This window comes from Taudactylus pleione, unplaced genomic scaffold (assembly GCF_031769625.1).
Source record: "Taudactylus pleione unplaced genomic scaffold, aTauple2 ptg000326l, whole genome shotgun sequence".
In the NCBI taxonomy this organism is placed as follows: domain Eukaryota; kingdom Metazoa; phylum Chordata; class Amphibia; order Anura; family Myobatrachidae; genus Taudactylus; species Taudactylus pleione.
The window spans coordinates 9029302-9041784 of record NW_028284727.1 but is presented as its reverse complement, the minus strand read 5'-3'; the positions used below and the strand labels follow the sequence as shown (position 1 = coordinate 9041784).

Here is a 12483-nt window from a genome sequence, read left to right as displayed (position 1 = left end):
CTCATTGCACTATACTGCAGGCTGTAAACTCCCTGCTTCACATCAGCAGCTTTCCCTAGTTAGTAAACTGTTGTACCTCCCACTTGTAAAGAGTTATGTGTGATGATGTGGGATAGTGGTGTTAGTTTGCTGTTAGTAAGAAAACACTGTTTCAGGGCTTCAATGAATCTACCTGAACGTCTGTTAAAATCATTATTTTACACTCCAACTTCGTTTGTTTTCTTTTATTTTTTTGAGGGGGGGGGTAAATGTATTAACTCTTTATCAAGCTTTACTACACGCAGATTTAAGTAATATAATGGTAATAATTGTGATATGTTACATTCTAGCCAACAGTAAAAATTATTTAGCCATTTAAATTTCAATACTACTGCATTCATTATAAATATACAGTATCTGCTTTTGCTTCCTAACGCATATTGGTCCTGATTCAGCTTAGTATGTAAACCCAATGGTTTATGTACTAAACCAATGGTGAATTGTGAATGCACAGGAGCCATTCTGCACATGGGCAGAACGAGTCCTGCGATTACAGTCACAGTGACCTTTGAGATGCAGACTGATTGACAGGCTGTGGCCATTTGGGAGCAGAAAGGGGATGGAAACAAGGCATCATCCCGGCTTCCAGGGAGTGCCGAGGCCAGGGTTAGAGTTGTATAATGCTGATTTACTGTCCTCACAAGCAGCAACGAGCCAGCCAGGATGAAATGGTCGACGGTCACAATGGTGATGTGAGGCAGTGTCTGCAGATGCTGCACTTGGGTCGCAGATACCAGCAGGAGGTGTCTATTTCCTACAGACACCTCCTGCTGCATTTGTGACGATATTGCACAGACGATTCCTTCCAGCTGTGTGATACTCACCACATCTGAATCAGGCCCATATTTCTATGTTAATATCATATTAAGTCATTATCACAATCCATCAAAAATTATTTTCTCCAGAAGTCAGAATCAGGTTGTTACCATGTGACATTACAGCAGGTTGAGTGGTAGATATGAGTAAAAAAAATATCTAAAATAGTATCTGATTTTTAACTAATAGTATTTGGTACATTTAGAAGTGAAGAAATGAACATAAACTGAATTTACCTTTCTTTGGTCCTGTATGTTCTTTCATTTGAACTGTTGTCAGCAGTGATTCTACAGAAGACAGATTTAATGTAATAATTGTTTCGTTCTACTCATACTAAAGTGTCCTTCAACTACAGGCATATGTATTGAAACTGTACTATAGTAACTGTGCAGAAATATGTTTAAACAATAGTGCTGCACATAGGAACTAATCAGTAATATAATTTCCAGTAAGGTTTGACTTTTCTATGCAGTTATATGCACAGCAGTTTTCATGCAGTAAATGCCCCTGATTTAATCTGGTCATAATTAACGTTTTCCTATTCAGAGCTGCCTGTAGCTTTACTTAATAGGCTGAATGCCACCACATTTAGTAATTATACTATTCAAAGCATAGGGAAGAGGATTCCATGAAAAAAAGTTTGTTCTAAAATCAGCTCAAAGTGGAAAATATGGAGGTGTTCAAGGTAAAATGCATGGAATGTTACCAGCAAATTAATAACTAAGAGAAACCTGAAATTATTATTTTTTTCCATTTGTATTTTTCCTTGTTGTAAAAACTGAAAAAGAAACTAATCTGACCTAAATTTAAATTTCAAATTAAACAAATTGTGCAATTTCAATTTATGTTAATTTTCAGCTCTAGTAAGTGCATTGTGCACTTTTTTATTTTGGAATTAAGAGTGAAATGCGTCAGTGGTGACCACATGTTGAGTACATTCAGATGCAAAGTCTAGCTATCATTAGTCCTTATCCCGGGATTAACATTGTGTTGGACTGTATTTGATGCATTTATGGATTTAGGTAATTATCATCGGAATCTACACATGAGGGTATCTCTCAACTAAAAGTGTGTGTTATTCATGGTTGAAAGTGAAGAGTGATATACAAAGCCTTTATGAAATGTCATCTTTGTAAATGTGATAATTTAGGTGAGTACTGTTTATACTTATGGTGTTACACTATTAGTTGTTTTTACTTTTACAGTGGTGCTTGAAAGTTTGTGAACCCTTCAGAATTTTCTATATTTCTGCTGAAATTTGGTCTAAAACTACTTTTTTCATGCAAGTCCTAAAAGTAGATAAAGAAAACCAAATCAAACAAATGAGACAAAATAAAAATGATGTGCTCATTTTTATATTTAGGAAAATGATCCAATATCACATATCTGTGAGTGGCAAAAGTATGTGAACCTTTGCTTTCAGTATCTGGTATGACCCCCCTTGTGCAGCAATAACTTCCAGTATTTGTTGATTATTCCTGAACCTCGGCTTGGAGGAATTTTACCCCATTCCTCCATACAAAACTGCTTCAACTCTGATTCAGGTCCTTCCACAACATTGCAGTTGGATTATGGTCAGGACTTTGATTTGGCCATGCCAAAAGTTTAAAATTACTCTTCTTTAACCATTCTTTGGATGAATGACTTGTGTGCTGTGGGTTGTTGTCTTGCTGCATGACCCACATTCTCTTGAGATGCAGCTCATGGACAGATGTCCTGACATTTTCCTTTAGAATATTCTGGTATAATTCAGAATTCATTGTTCCATCATTGATGGCAAGTTATCCTGGGCCAGATGCAGCAAAGCACCACAGTGTTTCACAGATGGTAAGAGGTTTCTATGCTGGAATGCAGTATTCTCCTTTCTCTAAACATAATACTTCTCATTCAAGCCAAAAAGCTCTATTTTAGACTCAACTATCCACAAAACATTGTTCCAATAGTGTTCTGGCTTGTCAAGGTGATCTTTAGCAAACTGCAGATGGGCAGCAATGTTTTTTTTGGAGAGCAGTGACTTTCTCTTTGCAATCCTGCCATGCCCACCATTGTTGTTCAGTGTCCTCATGATGGTGGACTCATGAACATTAACATTAGCTAATGTAAGAAAGGCCTTCAGTTGCTTAGAAGTTACCTTGGGTTTCTTTGTGACCTTGTGAGCTATTAGATGCCTTGCTCTTGGCATGAGACTTGTAGGTCGACCACTCCTGTGGAGGGTAATAATGGTCTGAAATTGCCTCCATTTGTAAACATTCTGTCTGACTGTTGATTGGTGGAGTACAAACTCTTTAGAGATAGTTTAGAACCTTTTCCAGCCTAATGAGCATCAACAACTCTCCCTTGTCCGTGGCATGATAAACTGCCACAAATATGTGTTGTGAACATCAGATTTTGATAGATCCCTGTTCTTTTAAAAAGATAGTTTGTCAACTCACAGCTGATTGTCATCCCATAGGTTGAAAATACCTGACTATAATTTCACCTTCCAAATTTCTGCTAAGCTTAAAGGTTCACATACTTTTGCCACTCACAGATATGTGATATTGGATAATTTTTCTCAATAAAAAAATGAGCATGTCTAATTTTGTTGTCTCATTTGTTTGATTTGGTTCTCTTTATCTACTTTTAGGACTTGTGTGAAAATCTGAGGTAGATTTAGGCCAAATTTCAACAGAAATAAAGAAAATTCTGAAGGTTTCACAAACTTTCAAGCACCACTGTATAAAGAACTGCATTTACATGAAGAATTACTTCTTTGAAATAATCTGTCAAATGAACAGTGAAGCGCGGGCATTTGTATATCCATTATTATACATGACTGTATATTAAATTGTGTATTTTTTTAAATGTAAAGTTATTTAATTGTATATTTATTATATATACACATTATGGGCCTGATTCAGAGGTGCATGTAGAAGAGATGGCAGTTGTGTCTTTTTCAAAACAAGGTCTGCATCTTTATGCTAATAACCCAATCGATTCTAAGCTGTCCTCCCTGGCAGCTGCGCTATTCCATCATGGCCTATACTAGCCACAACATATAAGATTGCACCAGCCCTATGGCAGAAACAATTTTGCCATCTGAATACGGCCTCATGTGTCAGTGAAACAGCATCTTTTGCATCAGTTTCATCTGGCTAGCCACCCCCTGTTACCTTCAAGGAATGCCTACTGAAAATCAATCTCTCTGCATGCAATTTGATCTGCCTCTTATAGTCCGACAGAGATGCATGCGCTGACTCAGAACATCGGCAACTTGCATCCAACATCCCCACTGTGTGCACCTCTGTATCAGGCCATATATCTCATATGAATAAAAAAATTATAACAGCATACAGTAATCAATCACATTGCAGTACAGAAAACAATCCCTGAAGAAAATATTGGATTGCAAACTCTACCCTTGGAAAAATGACAGTCAGCAGGAGATAGCACACAACCAGGAACTGGCTGGACAGATGCAGGCACACAATGCCAAGAATTAGGTTTCATGGAGATAATTTGTTCTGGAAATAGGTGCACTGCCAAAGCTGGTTTAAATAGGATACCCTAGGCCCTAATTGGCTGAGCAGACCAGGTGAGCAGATAGTGGAACCTGGTTGGCAGTTAGAAATTCAGGGGACAGTGACCAATATAGCAGCACTCATGCTCCACCAGCATGGGAGATGACTCCAGAAGTGCTGATTGGCAGGGATGGAACCCAGGGATGTCTTTAGTGGGCTGTAGAAGCACTTATGGCCATGAGCCGGCACTGCTGGTTCAGGTATCAGGGTCTGGAACCACGATGTGTGACAATTTGCATGTGAAATTACCATACACTTATACAATATGCTGTCATACCATGTTCTGTGACACTATATTATGCTCTAAGACACTATTACACTATTCATTTGGAGTCAAATGTTAATCTACATAGAAATACATTGGCTGAATGTTTATTGGCTGAAATAGGTGAGCCTTCGCCTCTCAGCCAATGAGTGGTTCCCCCATTGAATTCAATGATGGGAATACATTTTCATAACCTCCTAGTTCCCACCATTGAAGTCAATGTAGGAACCACTCATTGGCTTGCCTCGCTCAGCCAATGAACATTCAGCCAATGCATTTCTATGTGAAATGCAGCGGCTGGAGCCGCATTCGGGAAGTTTCATCCTTAGAGGACAGTACTCTGACCGGTGGGTCCACAATATAATTTTTTTGTTTTAAGAAGACCAAGGATGCCTACGTGGAATGAAAAGGACCTGAACCAAGGGTTGGGTGAGTATGTTTTTTCACCAGTACCGATCATGGTTCTACTGCAAAAGGGGACAGATTGAGGCCAGAGACAAGGTAAGTATGCAGTGTGAGTGAGTGTGAGTGAGTGTATGTATGTATAATAAAAATATACAACCTACAGGGTGTGCATCTTGTATTTTTTTCATACTTCTTTTGTAGGTGAAATAGAGTTATCAGCAGGTCCTTAATGCCCCACATACTGGTTCTTGTAGTTCCCCAAGTACTAGCATGTGGGTGATGCTTGCTGGGACCTATAGTCCTGTAAAAAATTATATTTTTAAAATCTTTTATTTACACAATCAACCCCACATCCATCGGCCAGGTCTACAGCCCCAGCTTTGAGAGGGGGGACCCCTCTATTGGAGGGTCCCCACCTCTCCAGGGATACCTGGCCTGGGCTGACTGGTGTGGGGTGCTGAATGCTTTGGTCCGGGGACCCTGTGAATCATGTTTCCCCAGCTGTGGCATTTATACCCCTGAAAGCTATAGCCTGGTGCTGGTTGTGGATTATACAAGGGACCCTACTTATTTTGTTCACCATATTTCCACAAGTAGGATAAGCTCACAGAGCCTGGTGCTGGTTGATGAAAATACGGGGACCCCTCCATTTCCCCACCCATATTTTTACTATCAGGACCATCTCACATAGTCTGGTGCTGGTTGTGCTTTTGGGGGGGGGGCACATATTTCAGAATACATGGTGAGAGGTTTTCTTTAAAAAAATCGGTGTTTAAACCATTCGTTGTATCTTTATTTAAATGTACCTGCACATAAACATAAAAATATTGTGTGTATGGTTACCTTTCTTTGCTTTTGTTGGTTCTTCAAGTTTTTTCACTGGTTTTGTTGAAAAGAAAATTAACAATGAGTAAGTCCTGATCTATATCATATTTTGGTTAATACTGTAGCTATTAGTATTTACCAATTTTCTTGTGATTAGATAAGATTCTATATATGATTACCTGTCTTCAGTTCTGCTGGTTCCTCAATTTTCACTGGTGTCTCTACAAAAGAAATTACCAGTGAGTGATAGACTGTATCTATGTTTTGTGTAAAAACTTATTAGCTACAATGTGTCATTACATTCATTTACTTTCATATCAATCAACAAATGTCCCCATTCCTCACCCAATTATATAAATGTGTACAACTTTAAATAGATTTTCTAATTTACATACAAACTTTAAGGCATTCCCTAATGCTATAATTGTTTTTTTTTATCAAACACCATCACAATTCAATCTACAGAATTATTCAGGGTCCAAGTGATCACAAATAGTCAGATACACTGCTGATCATCTTTGACCCTTCATGGCTCTCTCTGTAGCAACAGAGGTGTGACATTGTCTGCATGGCTCTCTCTGTAACAACAGAGGTGTGACACATTGTCTGCATGGCTCTCTCTGTAACAACAGAGGTGGGACACATTGTCTGCATGGCTTTAAATTAAATTCAGGATTAATATACCTTTTCAAATTTGGAAAGAGCAAGATTATATGTGGAGGATTTAATAACAAAATCTGTACTTGAAAATGTTAACACTCTTTTATTTGCAAGTTTTATAAACAAAAAAGTAGATTCATGATTGAATACAGCATGGGGAGCTTTCTGTTTACAGGAATAATTAATCTTTCATATAGTGGCATTTAAATTATGCCATATAAATTTTGGGATATGTTTTATAGTGCTGTGAATAGTTTTTGTTAGCGTAAGTATAATAGTTAGCTGTGTATACTTATACAGTATTCAAAATATTATAAATCAAAAGTTAAAAATCCCTCCAAACATGGCTTCAGTTTTTGTCAGGACCAGAAAACATGGGGCTCTCCTCCCCAAAGTTGAATTTCTCCTGAACTTCCTAATGGGCATGTCACATACATGATGAATTATTAAAGTATCTCTATTACTGCATTAGTTCCAATTCTTGTGCACTTGAATTCATAGCCTAGTGTCTCTGGTATACTGTAACTGGGTTTTTGCGGCATCTTTGATGCAACTAAGATGCAAACTTTAAAGAGAAGTATGGTATGCCACTCCTCCTGGAGCATCTCAGTTGCCCCAGGCATATGTTGTAAAGATGCTTAGTGAATGAGGACTCATCAGTAGGGCATTTAGCATTGGTTCTACCTACCTTATAACTCACAGCTCTCTTAATCTATGAATTGGAGGAAGCCTGCCTTAGGACAGCAAAGTACATCAACAATATTTTGAATATAATGCTGTCTCCCTGGCCAACAAATTCATAATAGTTCCATGTTCCTTTTGCTACAAATACAGTATATTGAAAGAGGAGCTATGTATACATCTATCTGTCTACTTACACATTTCTTCACATATGCTCATCTGAAGGCTATCACAAATTCATCTATTCAGCCCTCCCATAGCTAACATCCATCATGTTTCTTCCACTCCTTATTCTCATCCCGCTTACTGACTATGCCTTCTTTCTCCAGAGCTATATTTCTCATGAACCATGTAAAGGGCTTGTCCCACACTAGTACATAGCCAGAACATACCTTACCATTCACAGGCTATTCACATGTTGCTCCATTAACTCCCTATTCCACATTCACACATTTAGTACATTCACAAAGTCACCAGTAAGATAATTTATAAACATCTATGTATTTACCTTTCTTTGGTCCCATAGATTCTTTTTCTTGTTTTTTGTCTGGTATCTCTAAAATTGACAAATTTTATTATATTGGTGACCTAGTCCATGCAAAAAGGAATTTAAATTTATTATTAGGAAATGTATTATAACAATAGTTCATTTGTATATTTAAATATTAAATTGAAGGTACATTGTTTATTATATTGTTGGCATAGCCCATGCAAAAAAAAGACAATTTTCATAATTTATAAGAAGTTTATGATAACAAAGAACTATATAGTAAGATATTAAACTGAAGTAAAATACTGTTGAAAACTTTTATAATCCAACCAAATTGAATCTTATTGACAGAAGACTAGAGCATGGGAATGAAGCAACTTGCTGCCTGTGTATTGTAGGCAGTTAGAATCTGTTGAGTGGAAAGAACAGTTACAAAATAGTTTTCATTCTCTATGATCAAGTAACAGCAGCTCTTTCCATCTCACATCTGAGTCCACCTCTCCCAAGCCAATGTAAAGCTAGACTATATGGACAATTTCTACTAGTCAATGTAATTAAATGTTTTTTTTTTTACTAGATAATGGTGTTCTTTATTCCCAACATGTTTGTGCTTATATTTTTTATTTTGCATGAGAGCTTTTGATATATATATATATATATATATATGGATGGCACTCTCATGCACAAGATACACGCCTGGGTGCCCTCTGTGAAAGGTATAATTCCTTCCCAATGTATCCAAAGATATCAGCGGCAAGATGAAAACGATGCATTAAAGCATCGAAACGTTGATATTACCTGCACGCTTGTTTGTGGTCTTTCCGGAGTGCCGTTGATATCTTTGGAGATATATATATATATATATATATATATATATAGTTTTGTATTAATCTTGTCAGATTTAAGTGGCATCCAAGTGAAGTACAAAACTTACTGTAGATCTTATGGTATGGTGTCTTAGCTTCGCTATTGCATTATGCATCAGTTTCAACCTTCCCCCTAACTCGTAGCTTGTGTGTGATCCAAGGAAAGCTTGCCTCTGAGAGGGTACAGTATATATATATATATATATATATATAAAAGAAAAAAGTGCTTTTACATTTTGTGCTTTGTCAAGATCTTACTTATTATATTTTTAGCAATAACAATACTCTGATAAAATGTAAAAGAAAACATAGAAAAATATATAGGGGGTCACTCAGACCCGGTCGTTAGCGCCAATGCGCTCGGACCGGGTCGATGGCCCCCCACAGAGCATGCGCATGACGGCGCCGGCGCCGGCGTGCGCATGCGTGAGACCCGCTATGACCGACAGTGCTGGTCGTAGCGGGTCTCGATCCAAAGGGGGCACAGAATTATTAATTCTTTAGTTGATTATAAAATAAATAGCTGTTTTTTATTTTCCTTTGTAAACTGTTCCTTATACTATAACTAGTGAGGAGAGTGGACTGCAAGACTTCCACTGATTGAAAGGCAGCACTGTGTTCATATGGAGTGCAATACATTAAACTGCAAATTAAAGCCTTATTTTTGTGAACTATAAAAACTGGAATTTACAAAATGGAGGATATACATTTTTAAAAATATTGTATGTGACAATGATGCCTATAGTAAAATTGCTAAACACCTACTCCTGTCTCCAGATCTACCTATTACACTCCTAAACCATTTCATAACTCCTCCAATCTAATGCTAATAGTACTCTAATGGTGTCCAAATAGCTTGCTAAAGTATTTTTTACACAATGCACCAGTTCATAGTCCCACACCCTCTACTTCTACTCTCCTGTGTGAAATGGCATCCGATCACAAGTGAGGGACTTTATATACAATCCAAAACATGCAAGTTCCATGACATTTTGCCTCATTGTAGGATATGAAGTTGGTGGGAAGACCCAAGCCGGGACTCAGAATCACTTGTTTCCCCAAAGTATGGGTGTGTTCAGCTTCCAGGAAACTGAATCCACACATCTCTATTATATGGTTACCTTTCTTTGATTTTGTTGGTTCTTCAAGTTTCTTCACTGGTTTCTCTAAAAAAAGAAGAATTTTGGTACTCAACATTTAATCCATTTAGGGACAATGTCTATCTTCAGGTGTAGAGGACTATGTGATAAGAGCAGTCACATTATTTAAACTGAAACTTGATTGCTGGTTGTATGCTTTGCACCCTTCCACCACATATCTCAGTCTTTAGCTAACCAAGCCCATAGGAGAAATCTGAATGATACACTCAAATCATAACAACACTCAAGCAAAACAAATTGAATCACAAAAGAGTTAAAGACTGGATTGGAACATAGTGTCCCCTAGATGGATTCAAATAAATAAATATTATTGATATGTAACAAATATCATCTTTTATATTTCACCCTACCTGGGAACACTACTATATCTTGGGGCATTCCATAGCTGCCTCTAGGGAGGATATACCATACTTTCTGCACTATAAGGCACACCGGATTATAAGGCGCAGTCTCAATTATGGGGTCTATTTCTGTACTTAACCCATACATAAGGCGTACCGTATTATAAGACGCATGCTAAAATGGTAAAAAAAGGTAACGGAAGCAAAACATTGAGTTTGGTGGAACTTTATTCTACCAGGTATTTAAAAATAAACTCAAATTATTTTTTAATCAATCTTCTCCCACAAATCCATCAAACTCCTCATCTTCTGTGTCTGAATTGAACAGCTGGGCAATTTCTCATAAGCATGTCTCTTCACTGGTGCCATTTTCTGGGGTCATCACAGTGTACGTAATACGTAGTGTACGTATTACGTCCCGGTGTCAGCAGGAAATAGTACGACAGTCAATCAAGCGAAGCACTTACCACAGTCGCACAACAACATTCTTACAGATTTTGGAACTCAGTGCACACATAAGGCACACCAGATAAAAAGGCGCATGGCCTATTTTTGCGAAAATTTAAGGCTAATAGGTGCGCCTTATAGTCCGAAAGATAAAGCTAAGCACACAACTTAGTGACCAAAACTGGCATCTTTAGTGACATGAACATCAAATTTTACAGACTTTATGAAGGAATTAATTAAGGAGGACCAGAACTCTATTTTCACAGTCTTCAAGAATTTTTCCATGCTGCATTGCATAGAAGTTGCTCACAGATCTAGTAGAGTGAGCTGCCATGGGACCATGCAATGGAGCCATCTCTGAAACATGTATGTTTTATGATAGTCATAATACATGAAGCCACCAACTGTTTCCTCAACTGGCTATACTTCCCAACAATTAACATAAGGCACAAAAAAGCTATACATCCTCCCTAAAGGAGATGATCTATGGATGCACCACATCAAGGAGGAATAGGTAGACAGAGTTTCAATATCTCAAAGCAAAGTCAAGCCCCAAAATCACCTTATTTGTCAGATCCTGGTAAAGAAATAATTCAGAAACAACCTTCACTAGAATGAAGGTCTGTTATGCAGTACAGCCTTGTCATCACAAATGCATATCAAAGCAGTACTCAATATAATAAATTGGATACAGCCATGGCAGGAAGCATTAGCAAAATAAAATCAATACTCAACATAATAAAATTGGGAGAATATTGTTACAGAATACAGTTTCCAAATAAAGTTAGAACTCAATACAATAAAATAGGGAGATTATTGGAACAGGGTACAATCATAAATCAATATAATAAAATAGTGAGAATACCACAATAGCATAAATAAAATGAGCACTCAAAACAATAAATTAGGAAAAGCATCATGACAAGCTGCATTTGCTAAGGAAAATCATGACTTAACACCATGACAAGATTCATTGGGGCCATTAATTCAGGGCTTAACCTAATAACATAGGGGAATGATTGGTTGAGTAGTTTAAAGAGGACAGCAGACAAGTTTTAGTTTGAATGATCTGCCTTTTTCTGTCACAGTACACTCTGAACCCCAAAGTATAGCAATGTTATACAAATAAAAAGAAAGAGAAATTGCTAATGAGTGAGTCTCAATACACATTATATTTTTTGTTATTATTTTATTTTAGGCTGGATAAGATACTTTATATGGTTACCTGTCTTCAGTTCTGCTGGCTCCTCATGTGTTTTCACTATTGTATCTACAAAGAAAATGCCAGTGAGTGATGGACTATCTGCCTTTTAGCATAAATGCAGTGTGCCACGAGTCAAGCTTAAAAAATATGTATTGTATGGCTACAATGGGACATAACACTCAATTATTACAAGCATACAGATGGAGCCAGCCTCATCATTGCCGCGATGCACCCGCACATGTGCGCGCATTGCGGCACAAAGCAGCAATCACCAGGCTGCAAGCACTCGCAGCCAGTGATTACTTAATTAAAGTCTATTGTGTGCGCAGCATAGATGAGCGTGGCTATCTATATGCTCTAATCAGTGTGTCAATCAAGATACAGTAGTGGAATTAATTCTGGACACTTTCAATAAAAAAATGTTTTATTTGATATTTATGCAGAAAATTAATATTCTGCTATACCAAATCAATACTTTAATGTTTTTATTTTAATATATGATGTTTCTACTTAATATTTTAGCATGATTTGATAGAGAGAGAGAGGCAACAGAGAGAAGGGGATGGAGAGATAGAGTGGGAGAAAGAAAAGAGAGAGAGAGAAGGTTTTGATGTACAGTTACCAGACACTGTCAATGGTGAAGATGCAGACTGTCACCAGTCACAGCAGGCAGCATGCTGACAGGATCTGGGAGCAGGTCCCACACAGCATCCATGCAGACTCA

At 37.6% G+C, this 12483-nt stretch overlaps 1 protein-coding gene across 1 annotated transcript in view; it reads right to left on the bottom strand.

Annotated features, from left to right (window-relative positions):
- LOC148509480 (uncharacterized) overlaps positions 1-12483 on the bottom strand; it is a 123333-nt gene that overhangs the window by 95042 nt on the left and 15808 nt on the right. Inside the window, exons 11-16 of the mRNA XM_088443113.1 lie at positions 11781-11825; positions 9729-9773; positions 7760-7807; positions 6090-6131; positions 5929-5964; positions 1092-1142 (exon numbers count right to left, since the gene is read on the bottom strand). Of these exons, the coding sequence (XP_088299239.1) occupies positions 1092-1142; positions 5929-5964; positions 6090-6131; positions 7760-7807; positions 9729-9773; positions 11781-11825 (267 nt within the window). The remainder of the gene's footprint in view (positions 1-1091; positions 1143-5928; positions 5965-6089; positions 6132-7759; positions 7808-9728; positions 9774-11780; positions 11826-12483) is intronic.